At 43.8% G+C, this 20,512-nt stretch overlaps 1 protein-coding gene across 1 annotated transcript in view; it reads left to right on the plus strand.

Annotated features, from left to right (window-relative positions):
• LOC126108838 (uncharacterized) overlaps positions 1 to 20,512 on the plus strand; it is a 238,034-nt gene that overhangs the window by 172,163 nt on the left and 45,359 nt on the right. The window contains exons 14-18 of the mRNA XM_049914201.1: positions 1,972 to 2,117; positions 3,599 to 3,831; positions 11,934 to 12,232; positions 15,032 to 15,334; positions 17,293 to 17,606. Coding sequence (XP_049770158.1) covers positions 1,972 to 2,117; positions 3,599 to 3,831; positions 11,934 to 12,232; positions 15,032 to 15,334; positions 17,293 to 17,606 — 1,295 coding nt within the window. The remainder of the gene's footprint in view (positions 1 to 1,971; positions 2,118 to 3,598; positions 3,832 to 11,933; positions 12,233 to 15,031; positions 15,335 to 17,292; positions 17,607 to 20,512) is intronic.

The following is a 20,512-nucleotide window of genomic DNA, read 5'->3' on the forward strand; positions in this document are numbered from 1 at the left end:
GGTGCCGTCGACATCGGAAGTTCGAGTCAGCGGGCTGGCCGTTTGACGTCCGTGTCCTACTTTTCTGGCACTGTTGCCCACTAGGCAGCACTTGCCCGAGTTAGGTCTGTGTGGCCAGAGTGAGCAGTGCCAGTGATATTAACGTCTGTCAAATTCTCTCGGGTCTACCACTAATGGATTAGAATCTCTCCCTGGTCGAAATGGCTGGCAGCAGTACCGCCCAGTCTCAAACTGCTTCCCTCCGAGGCTGGCATTTGGTGGCTGCTGTGGAGCCTGGGGTCGCCTCATCTGTCGTCTCATTCTAGGCCACGGATGGGGACTTAGAATTGTGAACTGGTCCGGTCGAGACAGCTTCGCGGACTGGCGCCGGCCTCCGGGTGCCCCCTTGCGAGGTGTAGACTTGCGTCGATCCGATATTGCAGGAGGTGCTTTCAGACTGTGCATAAGTGTGCTAGACTTATAGGATATTTGTATTGATTAATTGACACTTGTCGTGTCAGTACATTGCTTCCAGGTACGTGCAGATCCGCACTGTCGTGTCCTGACAGTGTGGAAATACTCTGCAGCCCGGTTTGAAGTTGCATTGCCATTCTGCAGTGCCACCGGGGTAACATGGCTCGGTCCGGCTGCTGCGTGGTTTACGAATGGGCTCGTGTGACTAATTACGTATCGGCACCTGCCCACTTGCCCCACATACGGTTGCAATGGAGCTGCTGCTCGGAGAGTAATGCTCAAAATTAGCGACGGCATTACGGGGCTGTAACTGAATTCTCGGTTGTGGAAAAAGACACTCTGGTGAATGTCTGTAATGTTCGTGTGTGCAGTGTACGGTAATAACATAGTTGACGTGAGTACTGTCGGGTGACAAGTAAAGGGAGTTACAGCATCAGGAAGTGCAGAAGCCGAGTTTCGCCATTGGCCGTGTCCGGGACGTCCTTGTCACAGCTACTGCCCCCAATGTGCTGAATCTTGTAGTTGCCCTTATTTGAGCAAACCGGTGCATCACAACTCTACAGTTGACTCTACAACTATGAGGGAGCATTGGAAATCCGCGCAGTGACTGAATATTTAAAGGTGTGGATGGGATCACAAGAAAGAAAAGCCATTTCATCTTAACTGTTGTATCAGTTGGAGACCAACGGAGAGACCATTCTGTCACAAATCGTTACAGGTACGAAACCTGGATGTGCTTCTTTAACTTGGAAACAAAAGGACCATCACTGGAGTGGCAACATCCTAAATCCCCATAAAAGAAGAAATTCGAGACAGCTCCCTCTGCTGGCAAAAGGTTGTGATGACACACTTTATGTGATAGTGATGGCATCATTGTTGTGGGAGTGTTGCCAAAGGGGTCAGCCATCGATTCAGAGACATACATGAAGATTCTGAAGAAACTCGTGACCAATTTCTGACGTGTTCAGTCTCACAGGAATCCGAAGGAAAGAAATCTCTCTTCTACACAACGGTGAACACTCGCACGAGAGATCGAGGACTGGGGAACACATTACCGAGCCGAGTCAGACGTCGCTGCCTCACCCACCCTGTAATACGACCTGGTGCCTTGTGGACTTACCATCTGTTTTGACCAGTTAGATTCCTTACATCATGGAACACGCTTTGCAGAGAGTGAGAGTGTGAGTGTAATTTATGCAGTGAGAATGTGGCAACGGGTGCAGGACAACAGCTTTCACCAAAAAAGAATTTTGGGGGTGGGGGGATGCGAATGTGGGTCATTATGTTTTGAACGACCCTAGTAAGTGGGTGAAAGTCTAAAGTACTTTTGTCCCTAAAAATTAGTTTCAGAATTATTTGTGCCCTAAATGAACATTTATATAGCAGTAATATTAGATGTGGAGTGACGGTTTACCCACAAAATTCTTATCGATACCCACATCGGTGAAAGGAATGTGTAGTTTTGTAGCCCAGTTGTGCCCAATAATAGTTTTTGGCACAGTTCTCACTTGTGTCCAGGCCGTGTCCTCGAGTGCCGGGGACTCCGACTACCAGACGGCAGGTTCCTCGTCGTCGGCACCGGGCGCCTCCTGCCAGAAGCAGAAGAAGATCAAGAAGCTTCCCGTCTCCGTCTTCACCACTACCACCAGGTACGGCAGTGGAAGGTATGAGCGAGGACAGAAATTGGATAACTTTGAACTCTTTTCATCGCATATTCTTATAGTCTTCTGCACCACTGTACTATTACCAAATTATAAAATACAAAATAAAATGCAGCTGTTAGATATATTTATTTTTGCACATTATAGGTCCATTTCCCGTACAAACAATTTATTTGCCAAGTAACAGAAAATGTGCTATTGAGAGATGTGAAAGAAGAGTACATCTGCTGTGGAAAACAGATGGATGATGATCTGAGTAAATGTGTGAAGGAATATAAGATGATGAAAATGGTAAGAGAGACACAGTGCACGAGCACGTGAACGACACGTGATATCCGTGAACACTATTGATCGTTATGTACGTATCTCTGATGTATAGTTTGTGCACATCAGTTAAACAATTTGTAATTTCTTGCCACTCTGATAGTCAACAGGATACTTTGATTATAAGTGTCATTCATATGCTCACGTACTGGGTGTGTGTATTTAGCATTGGATATCATCACTTTCAGGTTCCTAAATTCTTTCATTTATGTAATTGGATCATCATTTACATACTGCAAGGGCAGCTGTACTCTTTTTCACAAATATCAACAGAATATAGCTCTGACATAGGGTTTGTACGCTAATGGTTTCAACTACAAATGAATTGTTTGCATTGGAAATGGACCTGTAAAGCTTCAAAATGAACATATTTAGAGGCTAAAGCTTCAAAATGAACATATTTAGAGGCTTTATTCTTGCCTTTATACTTTGTCTAAACCATTTTGCAAATCTTAAACTTCAATTTATTGTAACCACTTGGAGGTCTTAGTTCAGCTTTTATTTTGCTGTACGAGGCAGCTTTCAAATACAGATGTGGTATCCAACATTAACAAAACGTAATTTGATGACCTATGTGGAATTGTATTTAAGGCAAATTTGTGTCCTGTGAAAACAGGAATTTATTCCCACATAAAAGTCAAATTTCCTTATATAAATATCTATATATTGTATAAATTAAAGTCTCTCACTGCCATTTTCTGTTTGTGTGTTAAGGGTAATCTCAGGAATTACTGTAGGGATTGTGATACGGTTTCCACCAATAGATAGGCTTATTCATGAGGAAGATTTGTGTGTATACTCACAATTTATCACCATTATGCCAGAGAAGCTGTCCGGCAATGGGTACTTAGTACTACCCGTATGAAGCCAGGGAGGGTCATTAGGACATTAACAGTCAGACTGATTTTGGAAACATATGTGCAGTGCTTTATACACTTGTATATGTTCTGATTGTTATCGTATTGAAAATGGTCTAGTTAAGAAAAATAAATCTCAAAGTAACAATTCGATGTGGTACTATAAATGCAACAGCCTACAATGTTTTTGAACATTAGAAAATACAGTAAGACTATCTAAATGAATACAATGAAAATAATGTGAAGAACTTATTTTATTTACATCTTACCCTTTATGCACTTCTTTTCTACAATGGTACGCAGGTCGATGACGGAACAGTCTTCGGCACGAGCTGTCGAGGTGGAACTGGCGTTCTTCAGCAGAGTGTCGGACAACATCCGCTACAACCTGCTGCACCACCTGGACGGCAAGCTGGAATGCTCGGCTGCTGACAGAGACGTCAAGTGTGTGAAGACGGCTGCCGACGAACGCCGGGAATCCGCTGTGGATGTGGGCTCTGCCTGTGGCGAAGGGTGTCCGGAGTCTGCAAACTCGGGTGAGAATGACAGAATCTCTGTTGCGCGATGTAGCCGAATTTCTGTTACAGTTTTTCAATTTCCATCAGTTACCTTGACTGTTTTTCCATGCGGTAAGTGCTGCTGTATCAAATTTTGCATTCTAGTTCCTTAAGCTGACGAAAGGAACGCAAAGGTACATGCTTTCTCCACTATTTGTTAAATTTAATGCACAAATTCAGTTTATTTTATTATTTTCTGCTTATTTGCTGCAGTATTTTAAAACTGACATTTAAAAAATATTCGGCAGAAATGATTAGTAAGGGTATCGCGTAAAGTAGATAACGGTACGCACCACAAATCCTCGTTAAGAATGTAAACTTTCCTACTTTCTCTTTTCAATACATTTACTCATTAACACATTTTGTTTTTGTTGCTGATAGTAAAAGTCAGTTTGAACTTAACTGTGCTGCTCAAAGTCACAATACAAAAAACAAAAATAATTTTCATTTTGATGTTGGCTCCTTATCTGGGGTCGAGGGTGGAGTCATGTATTCTGGCGGCACCACTGAGTGAGAATTTTAATAAAAAACAGTCCAAATTGCAATAATGTATTTATTTGTAATTCTGGCAACTGGTTTGTCTGTAAGACCATCTTCAGACCAGAGGTGTCGGATGACGTGAGGAGCCAGTTCGCGGTGCCGCCATTAGCACATACCGGTATCTGTTACAGCTGCTCAGTTGCAGAAAACTGACGGGTGTGGTTTGTACTCGAAGGGACACCAACTCATTTTCTGTACTTTGTATGACAGCACCTAACACAAACTTTTAGTGACGGTCACGGAGGTCAAGTAGTGTGACCTACTTTTTCACCTAGCCTTAATTTCTTTCTGTTTTATCTGTAGAGACATGCATTAGTGTATTGCACACCGAAGCACAGTGTGCACATGTTGCAGGAGTATCCCCCCCTCCACCCCTGTACACATCCCCTCCCCCTCGCCCCCACGCTCCTCCTCCCTCCCCCCTCCCTTCCCCCCTGATCAGTCATCTGACTGGCTTGATGTGACCCATCACAAATTCATCTCCTGTGCCAACCTCTTCATCGCTATCACTTGTACCCAAAATTCTCAGTTATTTGATGGATGTATTCCAATCTCTGTCTTTCCTTTCTACAGCTCCCACTAGTTCCATGGAAGTTACTCCCTGATGTCGTAACACATCCTGTTATCTTGACCCTTTCAGCAAAGAAACTCTTTATTTATTGTCTTATCAGTCCACCTAATTTTCAGTGTCCTGCTGTAGTATCACATCTCAAAAGGCTCTATTCTCCTCTTTTCCATTCTTCCCACAGTCCGCAATTCACTACCATAAAATGCTGTGATCCAAATGTACATTCTAAAAAATTTTTCCTCAAATGAAGGCCAATGTTTGGTACTACGAGACTTCTTTTGGTCAGGATTGGCGTGTTTGCCCCTTCTCTTCTGCTTTTTATGTCCTCTTTGCTTCGACTTTAGTGTGTTATTTTGCTTTCACAGTAGCAGGCTTCCTTTACTTTGTCAGGATCACAATTTTGTCTTTCTTCAGTTTATTCTCGACCCATATTATTTGCTCATCAGACAGTACATTCCAGTCAAAAGGTTGTGTAATTCTTCTTCACTTTCACTGGGAGTAGCAGTGTTGTGAGTGAATCATATCATTGGTATCCTTTCAACCTTAATTGAACTTTTCCTTTATTTCTGACACTGCTAATTCCGTACATGTGACAAAATCTGAGGGCAGCTTGGGTCGTGGTTGAGAAGGAATGCTGAAGGATGTCAACAATGCGGGGTAATCGTATAGGGCATCTCCTGCAGTGTGAATGGGCAGATGCCTATTGTAGAACAGGATGACCCAAATCAGAGAAATTATGCAGGGTTGCCACAAGTTCTGGATATTGGGGAATATCAGGGAAGTATTGATTTTCAGAGTATTCGTGCAAGTTATCTGTTGCACAAGTTGATCACTGCGGTTTCATTTCATCAACAAGGTGTCTGTGACATGTAAATAGCTGGTCGTGCCAGTGGACTTCCATGAAGGGCCAAAACCACTGGCCATTTTCGAGAGTGTGTCTAATGGATCTGAAGCCCATCATTTCCCACTAATGTGCAGGCCCTGCCCGTTGGATCTGGTCTCACTGATCTGCCTGGATGTCAGGTGTGTGTGTGTGTGTGTGTGTGTGTGTGTGTGTGTGTGTGTGTGTGTGTGTGTGTAGTGGTATGCGGCAGATTTTCATGGTTTATCCACAGACTTGGGACTGTGGTGCTCCTTGGCTGGCCACAGGCTGTGGGGAATGGATTTCAGGAATTGCGACTGTCTCACTGGAAGAACATTGTACAGTGCGGCATTTTATAGACATTTTATTTATTCTAGTACATTTTGGCACTTTGTAAGTAGTTTGTATATTAGAAAGTACAGTTGATAAGAGGAAGATAATAGTGGCAGTCACTGGCAGTTTGTACAGTTTGTACTCACATAGTTTGTGAAAGAAAAACCACACAATACCTGTAAAATAATAGACATAACTCAGAGGGCAATAACCGACAATAACAAACGTTGTACAAACAACATTTTATTGGCCCTCACCTGTAGTGTTGGTTTACGCAGCTCTTACTTGAATTTTACATTTCTTTCAAGAGGCCTAGTTTTTTCTGAGGTTCTTTCTGAAATCAGTAAAGGTATTTTAAATCTGTCTTGCGATTCCAATGTAACGTGTATTTTTGTCACAAAATATGTTTTGTTTTATTGAAGAAAAAAAAAAAAAGAAGACCTGTGGTCTTAGTCTTAATGAAACATATGTAACATTTGACTTGCTGTCTCCATCTAAAAACAGTTCATTGCAAAAGATGTTGATGTTAGTATTTAAGATCTTTGTTCATATGTCTAGAAATACAGAAGTCCTTACATTTTTTGTCAACGTACTTCTTTTCTTACCCCTGAGATCTCAAAATTTGTCCCCCCAGGGGGTCAACAGCTCTTTGGCGAGCGCGTGAGTGGCGTGCATTGGTCCCTCAGCTACTGCAGTCTTTATTCTTTCCTGGGCTGCTTTCCCTTCCCCTTCCCTGTTCTTCCTTTCCGCTTCGGTTCCTTCTCTTGGTGATCTTCTTTATGTCGGCCTGGTTTGTCTTATGGTTTTGGTTGGTTGCTTTTCCTCCTCCTTTCTGGCTTTTTTTTTTGGTCCTCCTCAGGCATTTGGTCTCCATCTGTAAATTTGAAATCTGTAGTGCTAGCCAGATGGGGAAGAACACCCCCCCACCCCCCCCCCCCCCCCCAGTGTCCCCCTCGCATTCCCCCTCCCTCCCTTCCTTCCCCATCAAAGCCTTTTGGCCTCCTCGCTAGGTCACCAGCTCGGTAGCCGGTCTACACGGTGGGGCTTTTATGTACCCATCTGGCTGAGCCCCCTGATACCACAGGTATCACACTGCTGTCACCTGTGCTGTGAATGGCTTGTGCAAGCCTAGCATGGGTTGTCCATCGTTTCGGGCATCGGAACTCCCTGCGACAACCGTCCTGCCGTGTGGCCATCACTGTGGTTGGGTGGCACCCACAAGGAGTGGGTGGTATCACAGCGGACGTTTGGTACGTGAAATGTGTTTACCTCTTTGGCTGCTCTGTTGGAGTCGTGTCTCTTCCTTAACACAGTTCTGTCTCAGTTCCTGTTTCTACCTTTCCAGCCGTACCCTCCGCGGATACACCCTGGGAGGAGGGTGAGACGAGCCGGCTCGTGCGAGACCATTTCCACGGTTCCCGGTCCGTACCAGGACCGACAGGGAGACTTGCCGCTACCAAACCTCTTTTTTTTGTGGAACGTGCTGAGGACAAGTTTGGTGAAGTTGAGTCAGTAAGCAAGACGACATCTGGCTGTCTCCTCGTAAAGACAACTTCTGCCAGTCAGCCAGGCCCCCCTCTGTGCCTGCGACCGTATAAGAGACGACCCCATAGTTATTGTTCCTCACAAGTCATTCAGTAATTTTCCTTACGGACCGTTTCCTCAAGTTCGACGATGAACTTACGGCTAATCTGGAACGATGTGGCGTCCATTTCATCCGCCGTGTCCGGAAAGACCCTGAGGACCGTCGTATAGACCCCGGCACTTTCATCGTGGCATTCGAGGAGGATACCCTGTCCATTATTCGTGTACAGATGCAATGTGAAGCTTTACATTCCACCTCCCACGCACTGCTTCCGTCGCCTCAATTTCAGCCACGTGTCCTCTGGACACGGTGCCACTCTCACCTATAGTGACTGGGGCCGCCCTCTTCTCGTGGGGAGCCCTCGCACTCCTTCGACTGACTGTGTAAACTGCTCCGGTCTCCATTCTCCCCACTCACCGGACTGTCCGACGAATGTGATGGAAAAAAGAATTCGGGAAATAAAGACCTTCGACTGTCTCGGCTACTTTGAAGCCCCGAAGAAATTTGACCGATTTCACCCTGTAAATCTCTCCTCTGCCTATGCCCCAGTTACACCTTTCCCTGCTCACCCCTCCCCCTTTACCCCCATCCTGCCCCCCTTTCATTTCCTCACCGTCGGTGCTCCCGTTCCTTCTTCTCCTGCCTCCCTCTGAGGGAGAAGCAGCAGCCCGAGTCAAAGGATGAGGCTTCCTGAGACAACTCCTGCCTCGGTACCTCCTCCTTGGGGACTTCAGTGCACACCACTCCCTGTGTGGGAGTGCCACTTTGTTGGGTAGGGGGTCTTCTATGTGACCAGCTTACTACAGACTTTGATTTGTGTCCCCTCACTGACTGATCCCCTACCCACTTCAATGCCGCTCGTGGAACCTTCACTGCTCTCGATCTCACAATCTCCTCCCCTGCTCCCCTGGCTTGCTTACATTGGTCACACCGTGATGATCCTTGTGACAGTGACCACTTTCCAGTGGTTCTGTCATTCCCCAACTGCCACCAGGCAGACTGGCCCACAATTTGGGCATTCTGCAGGGTCAGTTGGCCTTTATATACGTCTTCTGTGCAGCTCCTCGACTCCTGTCTCTCGAACTGCATCGATGTGCTCACGCGGAGTATTTCTGCCACTATTCTTCGTGCTACCGGCACTGCTATCTCCGTATCCGTAGGGCCCCCTCGTCGTCGACCGATACTGTGGTGGACCGAGGATGTCGCTGTCCGGGACCGCCGATGGGTGCTGCAACAATTTAAACGACCACCTCGCTTTTAAGAGTCTCCGTGCTAAGGCTCGTTACCTTATTGAGCGGAGTAAAAAGGAATGCTGGGAGTGCTATGTTTTGTCCCTCGGGACGTATTGCTCTTCGTCACAGGTTTGATCCGAGCTCTGTAGCCTTCTGGGCCGCCAGTGACAGTCGACTGTCCAGGGGCTTATCCTCCAGTGCTGTCTACTGATCCATTGGTCCTTGCAGAACATCTCGCGACACACCTTGCGTTTTAGTTACCCTTCGTGACTGGGGCTTCTGCGGCCCCCTTCTGATTTTTATTTGCGGTTTTTATCCCACCGGGTCTTCTGGGTTCCAGTTCGACTTCACTCGGGACCCCTCAGATTCAGGAGAACGGTATACCACAGGGTTCTGTATTGTCACACTCTTCCTCATAGCCATCACTGGGCTTGTAATCTCTGTTGGCCATCAGGTTACCCCGACGTCATATGTCGACTATTTTTGCATCTGGCGCAGCTCCCACTGAGTAGCACCAGGCGAGTGCCAACTCCGAGGGGCCATCTGGTGGAACTCTGCGTGGGCTGTTTCCCGTGGTTTCCAATTTTCTCCCTCCAAAACAGTGGTTTTGCATTTCTGTCATCAATTTGTAGTGCACCCTGATCCAGAACTCAATTTAGGGGAGCAACTCATAGATGTTACAGGACAGTCCCATTTTGTGAGCCTGCCTGAAGACTACATGCGTGCAGAAGCTTAATGTCCTCCACCTCCTGTCCACAGATTGTGGTCTCAAGGTCGCGTTCTCGCTTCCCGGGCACGGGGTCCCGGGTTCGATTCCAGGTGAAGTCGGGAAGTTTCACCTGCCTCGAGATGACTGGATGTTTGTGTTGTCCTCGTCATTCGTGTAAGTGGCGAGACTGGACTGGGCAAAGATTGGGAATTTGCACGGGTGCTGATAACCGTGCAATTGAATGCCCCACAAACCGAACATCATCATCTCCACCTCCTGGCCCATACATCCTGGGGTGCAGACCGTGCCACTCTTCTCCATCTTTACAGTGCTCTGATCTTGTCCAGACTATATTATGGAAGTCATGTTTATGGCTCAGTGGCTCCTTCTGCTGTGAAAATACTTGATCCTGTTCACCATTGTGGGGTGCATCTGGCTAGTGGTGCTTTTCACACTAATCCTATTGACTGTCTCCTCACAGAAGTGGGGATTCTCCCTGTACAAATAATGACGAAGCCAATTAATGCTTTCTTACACAATCACCATTCGCAGATTTCCAGACGATCCTGTGTACCCTGTTCTCGTAGCAAGTAAGGGATGTCTCCTTCCGGATCACTTCCAACGGGTGGGATTGCTGGTTGGAATGCGTCTCACTTCCCTCTCTCGGGATCTCCGTCTCCATTCACTGAAATGCACCCCATGTATTTCCTCTAACCCCCACCTTGGCTGGTGCCTAGAGCACAGATTAGGACCAACCTATTGCAGAGTCCTAAGGTCTCTGTCATCCCTATGGTCTTACGGCATCTTGTACATTCCATCCTTGCAGAGCTTCTACACTGATGGTTCTAAGACGATAGATAAAGTGGGATACACTTTTTCATCTCCTGCTGGCTCGGAGCACCATTTATTGCCAGAATCACGTAGTGTGTTCACAGCAGAGTTGCTAGCCATTACCAGGGCCCTCAATTTAGTTACTCGGGCCTCCGTCCACAGCATTTTAACACGTACCGGCTCATCGAGCAGCCTGCTACTCTTGTCATCCTTCGGTCTCCGCTGTCCGTGACCTTCTCTCCTTCCTTGGCCTTGCCGCCGGCTCAGATGTCTTTTGCCGAGTCCCGAGTCGTTTGGGTATCCCAGGGAATCGGTGGGCTGACTGTTCGGCTAGATAAGCTGATACTCACATTCCAGTCCCATTAGTGACTCCAGCTGCGGATATGCAGATCTACGTCAAATCTGTCTCGGGCCAAAAGTGGAATGACACGTGGCGTGCTACTGCTCTCGATAATAAACTCCACACAGTTGAGGAGACTGCTGCACATTGGTGCTCTTCCGTTCACCCCTCTCAGAAGGAGTCCACTGCTTTATGCCACCTGTGCATTAATCGTACCAGGCTCACCCGTTGTGTCGTCCTGCCACAATCTGGTTGTGGAGCCAGACTGACGATATCCCACGTGTTGGTAGGATGTCCCCTTTGTGCTAAGTGTAGTCCCTTAATTTTAATATTAGCAGTCAATTCACGGATAGTTGAACTGGTACTCAGTTTCTTATGTGAAAGTGGTTATTTCCAGATATAGGGTTTTGCTTTACTTCTGGAACAGAGGCAGGGTGGTTGTTATTGGGGCCTCTCCTCACATTTTCTGTCTTGGACCCCACGACCCTGCCCCCGTGGAAAGATAATTCTTTTTTTCCAGTTTTTAGATTTGGTCTGTCCTTTTATGCCTTTTTCTGTGAGTGTGTTCTAACTTCATTGTTTTGTAGTCGACCCCCCCCGATTGGATCCATCCACTTTTAGCTGACCCTCTTTCTTCTGTGAGTAACTTTGGAATTGCGGGACTGTCTGGGCAGCCGGTTATAGCAGTTTTTTCTGTGAAACTTCCTGGCAGATTAAAACTGTGTGCCGGACCGAGACTCAAACTCGAACACAGTTTTAATCTGCCAGGAAGTTTTATATCAGTGCACACTCCGCTGTAGAGTGAAAATTTCATTCTAGTTTTTTCTTTGTTTGACAAATACGTGCAAGAATATGGCACAATTTTTTAAACACTGTATATATATCTGGCAATTTGGTGCATTCTTCAAACATCTAATGTCATTGTTCTTTTTCTTTCTGTGTTCCCAGATTGATTTCTCCTCCATGTATTCCTCATTTTTTATTTCAAATGTTTGAGTACAACCGAGCACGTGCCGACTGCAGTGTGGCTTTTGAAACAAATTATTCTGTAATCTTCACGTACTTTGTATACTTCGTATAGGTGCAAATACGGGAAAGATCGACACTCCCGTGCTGGCGCTACCCACCGTTCGGAAAGCACCGACCTCTTTCTACCTGTCACGGCTGGACATCTCGACACAACTGGCGATGGGGCGCAGCATGGAGAGGCCGCCCGCACCGTCGCCGCCGCGATCGCCTTCTCCGGACGACGTGCCACTCGCGGGTCGGCTCGCACGGAGCCGTGCGGCACGCGATCGCGTCGCGGCCGATGTCGACTTCCACGCGGGGCTCAATCTCGTGCGGAATGCTGCGGGGTGCAGTCTCTCTGTGGAACCCTTGGTATGCTGGAACTGGTGTAATTTGCCTGACAGAGGTGGTGGATTGAAAATTTGCGCTCACAATGTAGAGTTTTTCAAGCAGGGGCTGTAAATGGTCATAATTTCGTGTACTGTTAGTTGTGCAAATAATGCTCAGAGAGTTTGTTTATTCCGAATTTTGCTGGGGAGCTTTATATTCTGATGCAAAAGTTGCAGGTCGCCAGTAGATATCGGGCGAGAATTGAAAATCCCAAAATATTCGAAACTAGGTTATAAGAGCAGCCACTTCTATAATTTGTCAGGTATGGACTCTGGGATGTAACTTCCAGTTAATGATAATGGCTGACAGTAAATTGGCTCTAAGTTTTCTTGTGTATAGACAGCTGATTGTGCTTCATGTGAAGTTACATACTTTATTTGAAGTATTGACAAAAACATCATCTGAGTAATGTAAGAGCAGAAGTATACAGTGATCTAGAAGTAATTCCCATTATTATTAGCATATTTTATCATTTTAAGTGTATGATCTTCAGGCTTTCCTGGCAGATGCATTATGTATGTTGCTCGGGTTACACCAAATCACATGAGAGTATTTGCTTCTGTTGCATTCGGGAGGGGGGGCTCCAATCATTATTTTGGAGGGGAGGGGGGGGGGGGCGGCAAGTGCAGATAGGACTCGCACTCTGTGGGCTTCTGTACAAATTAATTATGTGTGTAGATGGTTCATTCATCCTGGAAATAGAGAATCTTGATGATTTTCGCCTGTTATTGATATTGATACTGGCAGGATACCAGTCCTGGGAATTCCAAGACACTATCAAAATCTGTACAGTATTCCTCAGACATACAAAAGGAAGTGAGCAGGTGACTTCAGCTCATATATAAGAGAAAACAGATTTATTAAAAAGAATTATTTATTTACTAAATCATGACTGACTAGAACTTACACTGTATGTCTGCGTGCAGTAATATTCTTCTGTTATGCTTTCGGCGTATGAACAGTGCAATGTGAGTTTTAATGGCAAAAAGAAATTTTTATGCAATAAAATTACAGATCAACAGTTTTTGGATTTTTTACTTTAGTTATACTGTGAAACCTTGCTTCTTGCCAAATATCAAATTTTTTGTGTCAATGGTAAGTGCTGTGTAGGTTTCGATGAGTCAGTATGAGAGCATCAAAATATATGGCATAAATGGCCATATCGTGTGGTTGCATTCACATAGAAGCCCCCTTCACATAGAAGGCCCCCCCCCCCTTTTTTTTTTTTTACGTTGCGAAGCGACCTTAAACCTTAGTATGTGACATAAATTTCAACATGATATGTCAATCTGTTTCTGAGGAAAAGGCTTCTTGACAGATAGACAACAAAGTGTTTCTATAATGGGTTCTGTTTTCACTGATTGAAGTACGGAATTCTAGTTAAGTATATTGAAGTTGTAGTGTATTAGAGTACAAAATGTATTAATTTGCTAATATTCTGAATTACAAATTATAACATAATTTGATGATACATGTGAACATGTAAGTTGCAGGAGTAAGAGGGTGTGTAAACAATTTTAAACAATGTATTACAACATAAGAGCAAAGTAACAAAATAAAAATAGAAATCTCTGTTGTATTTGATATTAAACCATGTAAAATCTAGGATGGAGAAACAGCATCTGAAATTCTACAAATTCTGCTTCCCATATAGAGGAGATATTGAACAGCATACATTGAAAGTGTACTGTTAGATATTACCTACAAACAGCTCAGCTGTCATTGTTTACAGAATTGAAGTCCCACGTGTGAAACAGCTTCAAACATCAGATTACTTCACAAAAGAGTTAATATGTTAAATATTTAAAATCAAGCATATGAGCAAAAAAGTTTAGAAACATTATGAAGTAACGTATAAAGTTTGTTGGGAGTTTCATTCTCAAATCCTGGATGAATACGTCATGGACAGTTTGGGTGCTGTGAGTCACACTGGCTTGGGACATATATACGGTTTCTGACTGTAAGACTTGTGTCACTGCGTTGAACCTCTGATGTAAGATTATACCTCATAATTGGTAGTTACAACAGTATTTTAGGTGTTTAAATTCAGTCAGTAATTCTGTTAAATATTGAAAATAAAATTTTTGTTGCCTTTGGAAGCTTTCAGATAGGCAACTGAGACTATGCAACCTGTACCAGGTTAGCCGTTTAGCAATAGAGGTAAGCTTTCAGACAGTCATCCTTCAGATGGAGAAACACACACACACACACATGTATGTTTATGAAATTACTTCTTTGCTTCTCTGGATGTTCTGGAAAACTACTGCAGGAACACGTCTGAGACATATTTTATTGGATTCACCAGACCAATAACAACAAAGGAAATGGAAATCGTGCTTTACTTTAACCTCTTACAGTTTTGCAGTGGCTTCATATTAGCAAAGTTGCTAAATTTCAAGCAAAATCTTTTATTAGCCGTCACTCTGTAACTAAACATTTGCGGACCCGTGTTTATATGAACATTTTTCTTTAGTGTTACTTGTAGAATAACATATTAAAATATTTGCATATCTTTGTGAATTGCCCTGTATGACAATCTACTCTCAATGTGCTGGAATGCATCTCAACACCTTGTCTCTGTGGTGGGTAGCAGTCTATATTGTTATTTTCAGTATTGTCACTCAGGTTGAAGAGACCCCCTTTTTGGCTGCAATTGTTTGTGACATTGTAAGTTTACTTCTGTTTTATGGCTGCCTCACGGTATTGCAATATCTATGAACAGTACCAGAGTTGCAATGATTTAAAGTATTGGTAAACCTACACTCAAACGTGTGCACACAGGACACTCGGACGGTAAACGAAGATACTGCCTCTGTGGGTGAGACAGCTGCCCATCCACTGTCCGCATCTGCCCCTCCGACACCTACCGAAAAGGTGTGTGGGGGCGGCGGCGCACGGGTTCTGCGGCGGAGCGTCTCGGAGCGGGTGGTGGCGGAGGAGACGAGGGCGTCGGCAGCTTCGCCGCTGTCGCCAGAGGACGGGCGCGGGCTGGTGCTGAGTGGGGAATGGGTGCGACCACGCAGTTACGTCTGCATCGCCTGCTCGCGCACCTTCCCGGACCTCTGCGAGCTCGAGGAACACCACGTGAGTAGTACGCCGTGTTTCTCCTTTGACTGGCAGTCGTGTTGGTGTATTTTGGAGAGTTTTATTTTGTTTCTGCAGGTGACTTGATTTCTGGTGCTTTTGTTAAGAATTATACATTGTATGATAGCGCAGTCTGAGATTGAAATTGGGGAATAAAGCTTTCATTCTCCTCCTCCTCCACTTGACAGGTGGGAAGTTAAGGTGACTGGCAGTCTTCAGTTGATTGGTATAATACTGGGAAAATGTAATCAGTTTATAAAAGAGACTGCTTACAAATCACTTATGTCTCCTGTCTTAGAATATTACTCAGTGGTGTGGGGCCATTACAAAAGGGGAATAACAGAAGATATCAAACATTTTTAAATGGTGACAAGTATACTTGATCTGTAGCACAGCATCACAGAGATGCTGAAAAAACTGAAGTGGCAGGCACTGACAGATAAAGGCAGTTCTGTTGCAAATGCCTACTTTCAAAGATTTGAGAACCAGTATTAAGTGTAGAATCTAGATATGTACCTCAGCTCCCTACGTATCACTCTTATAAGGAGTGTGAAGACAATATTAGACTTGATTACTTGCTGCCACTGCCTGATGCAAAGTTGACACTGTTTTATTAGCTTTCTTTAACACAAAACATATTAAACCTATTGAATTTCAATAATTGGTGGAAGAGGGTGGAGAGCTGTGTGTGGGGTCTCTCAGACTTTCACAAGTGTCGTAGGGAGTTAACAGCTGGATGTGGTAAAGTGCTCTGAGAAGAAGGAAACTGGGAAATATCGATTTATGACTTTTTAAGGACCTAACAATTTGTACATAGAGTTTGGGGGTCTGTCTCAATGAATTCTGCAGTCTAGTATCTGAGATTTTTTTGAAGCGCAGTTTCTAGGATTTTGACCAAAAAAATTGGAATACCAGAAGGTGGGTTCAAGGTGTGTACTGCGAATGCTTCCTGATAGACCACTGGTGGCAATGCGAATGCTTCCTGATAGACCACTGGTGGCAATGCGAATGCTTCCCACGAATATATTCGTCACTCTGCAGATTTCCACTAGGACTGTGTGTTTGTGTAAAAGTATTTTTGTGTAAATCACTACTAGCTAATTTTGAAACTGTTTGACAGATTAAAACTGTTTGACAGATTAAAACTGTTTGACAGATTAAATCTGTTTGACAGATTAAATCTGTTTGACAGATTAAAACTGTTTGACAGATTAAATCTGTTTGTCAGATTAAAACTGTTTGTCAGATTAAAACTGTGTGCCAGACCGAGACTCGAACTCGAGACCTTTGCCTTTCACGGGCAAGTGCTCTACCGACTGAGAAAGACAGAGGTCCCGAGTCGAGTCGCGGTCTGGCACACAGTTTTAATCTTCCAAGTAGTTTCATATCAGTGCGCACTCCACTGCAGAGTGAAAATTTCGTGCTAACTAATTTTGCTTCTGTATTAATTTCAAAGTTCACGAATTTTGGACGTTGTGTGGTATAACCGCGTGACGTCCAACAAAAATCGAGACGTAGTCTTGTAAAGTATGTTTATCATTTCCTTTATTCTCTCTTCTATTAACAGTAATAGCAAGAAGAATGTGTCTTCCTACCAGATAGACTGGAAAGATCAAGCTTGCAGTGGAGTTTGAGATGATACCGAAAGCAGTGACGAAAGTGAGGTTTTGGGGAAAGAGAAGGAGAGGAACACCTAGGGATAGAGAACTGAAAGGAATGAAGGAAGCATTAGAGACAGAGAAAAGAAACTGTAGTGCAGTTGAGGATGAGGAAAATTGGTAAACAGATGGTGATGGTGTTTCCAGCAGACTAGGCCCAAGACTTGAAGGTGGTGGTGGTGGTGGTGGTGGTGGTGGTGGTGGTGGTGGTGGTGCACTGTGGGTCTTTCATCTCTCAATTTCCCACAATGTGTTCAGTTGCACATATTCCTAAAGTGAATGTAATTCTGTTGGTTGCAGGTGGCAGCACACCCAAATGTCATCTGCACCCACTTCGAGCTGGAGGGACAGAGTGAAGTGGCGGACGGACCGTCATCGGCGGGCCTGACCGCGTACGACCTGTGCAGACGTCACCTCGGTGCACACTGTGCGTACGACCTGAGGGTCAGCGGTACGGGGCCCGACAAGCCGGAGGAGGGAGTGAGGACGAGAGCCGATGCCCACAAGGAGGCGGCGGAGAAGAAGGGAACGAGTACGGGCACACCGCCGGAGCCGGAGCCGCGCTGCACAAAGTGCGGCCGCACGAGCTTCTTTGCACATCCGGAGTTCCACAGGTGCCTAATAACTATAACTCACTGTTACTTTGAGAAACGCTAATAATGTTAGTAGTAGTAGTAGTAGTAGTAGTAGTAGTAGTAGTAGTATTTTCTAATCTGATTCCTCCAACATTGTTTTATTTATTTCCACAAAATTCAATTAGCCTTCCATCTCTTAAAAATACGCTGTCCACTGCATTCATCTTCCTTTCGTATCAATAAATCCCTGAGAATTGAACTCTCGTGTATAAAAAAGATTCAGAAGTCTGGTTACTGTAACAGTGAGCTAATGTGTTAGCATTTAAGTGAGAACTAGTTTAGAAATAGTTTGAAAATAAGTCTCGGAAATCACCAAGTCCTTTAGTTATCAAATACTGGATGATTGATGTCTGGTTATTTGCACCACGTCTGTTTGCTGCTTCGAGACATGCAGATATACACTGTTTGTAACCATAATACTTGTGTTACTGTGTTAAACTTTTAGAATGCAGGGATATATGTTTTAATGAGTAAAAATACAGTCAGTAATTAAATGAAATTTTGGAAATCTGAGTTTTGTTGACCCTGGAAGCCCTTAAGTAGGCAACCAACAATTGGTTCCCGAATAGTAGTGTAGATTCCTTGCCTGCTGCTGAGAGAATTATCGGCCCACCCTGAGTTTTTATTTCTCTTCCCAGAATTTTATTCCATTTTCTCAATTTCTTTTTGATTTATTATATTGTCTGTTCAGAGTACAGATCGAATAGCCTTTTTGAGGCTATTTACAAGTTACCAGTCTACATAGCGTGATGCTGTTTGAGAAATTCTAACCAGGTTTTCTTCTATGTATGTAGCCACTTGTTCCACATCTCAGCTTCAGCTGGTACGGTTCGATGCCTTACTCGTAACGAAGGCACTAGATGGAGAAGGAAGGTTGGAGGCAGTGTCTGTGGCTAGTTTTAAGAAATTGTCATACTGTTTTCATCGAGAGGTTTAGGGTGGAGCACTCTTTTGAGCTCCAAGTTCAAGGTTTTGACACCACAGGTACGGTATTCATCTCGGCGATGAGAGCTGACTGGAAATTGCTTAAAGTGTGATGAACTGATACTGTGTGTTGATGTTGTTTTAATTGTTGTATGTTTCAATTGATCTGTATGTTAAAATATAGTGTTTTGTATAATGTTGCTTCACATTTGTTGTCTTTATTCTGATGGTGGCAGAGGCTGGAGTGTCTAAGGTTGTAAAGTATAATTAAAAAAAAAAAAAGGTTACAAAAAGCATGGATTGAAACAGAACATGGTATTATTGTGCTATTTTAAACACAGATTTTTGTTCAGATGTCATGTACTCAATTGACAAAACTCTTTGAAGGACTTCCACAGTTCAAAAATCCATTTGTGTGCACACGTTTCACATCGCTGCTCTGATGGTCCTTGCGCACCATGTCGGTGACAGTGTACTGGAGGCTCAACTTCACAGCTATGGATATATGGCCAGCAAGATTCTGATGAAATCAGATGTGTCTGTCTGTATTGGTGCACTGGAAAACAAGATATGAAATTTTGAATCAGTTCATGGTGTAAACAAGGGTAAACATAACAGCCATTCGCCATTTCTAAGGTTTTGTAGTTGCTGTCGTCATCAAGATAGAGAAGACAAGTGTAGTGAATATTCAGGCGCCAATAGCAAATTTCACCTCCAGTGAAGAAAACTGAAGCTACGACGGAATTAGAATAATATAAAAACATTTCAGAAACTAATAATAATAATAATAATAATAATAATAATAATAATAATAATATGGCAAAAACAAATAATAAAAATAATAACAAGAAATACGTACAATAAAAGGTGTGTATCAAGAAATAGCAAAATAATGCATAACAACACAGTAAGGGAACCAGATCACTTCTATGCAAGTAAAAGCCTAGCATTGAGTTATAAATTAGTGAAATTACAAATACTAGAGAAAAATTTTAGGTCCCATAAGAAGTGAAGAAACTTGGAAATTAAGAAACAATGATGAAACATATTGAGTTAAAGAAAATTTTTACGGAAATCAGAAAAGAGTATTTTTCTGGACAATTATAGAGGAAGAATGGTGACAAACTGGCGAAACAGATCTTGAAGTGTATCTGGAAACTGAAATTAACCACAATCTGGATCCAAGAAGTTAAAAAGATTTGCAAATGTGCAACGTAAAAATAGAATCATATGTTGCTCAACTTGGTTGTAGAGAAAGCCACAAATGAATGGTGCACGGAGCTGGCCATGACGGATGATGGCATAAAGTTAGGAAAATGCAAAAGGAAAGAAGTTGAGATCGACTGCTCGGTATTTGCTAATTACTTAGCCGTACTCTCCACTTGACACAGCACACACCAAGAAAGAAGAAATGTGCAGGGGGGAGAAACCAGATTGCCAGTGGTCTCTGTCAAAAAGAAAAGCTTTGTGACCAACCCGATTGCTACCATCCACGAAACTGAATTTCACTGCCCCAAACTGATTCCAGAATTTAAGTACCTCTGTGAAATTGTTTTGGAGAACATCGTGAATTGCATTGTTAAATTGGAAATAATATAGGACTATTTTTGATCTCTACATAATAAGAGAAACATTAGTAGAACTGCCTAAATCTGCCGAGACGCACCGGTTCAGGAAGGTCTACTCGTCACACTGGAGCTCAGTATATACCAATTTATCAGAAAGATGATGGAACGTAGGAAGAAATGTGACGGCGGGTGGAAGATAGAGAGCAATATAGAGGTGTACGAATACATTGAACCCCCGAGTGATGTCTTACGGAAATGGTGCCTGAAGTTCTACGGCCACTCGAAATGTGTGCACTCAAGCGAGCTGACAAAGAGGGTACTGATTTACTATGAGAAACTCTGTCCGACAAAATTAGAAAAGACGTAACCCAGTCTCGGCAGTACACAGGAAGT

This window comes from Schistocerca cancellata, chromosome 11, assembly GCF_023864275.1.
Source record: "Schistocerca cancellata isolate TAMUIC-IGC-003103 chromosome 11, iqSchCanc2.1, whole genome shotgun sequence".
Classification (NCBI taxonomy): domain Eukaryota; kingdom Metazoa; phylum Arthropoda; class Insecta; order Orthoptera; family Acrididae; genus Schistocerca; species Schistocerca cancellata.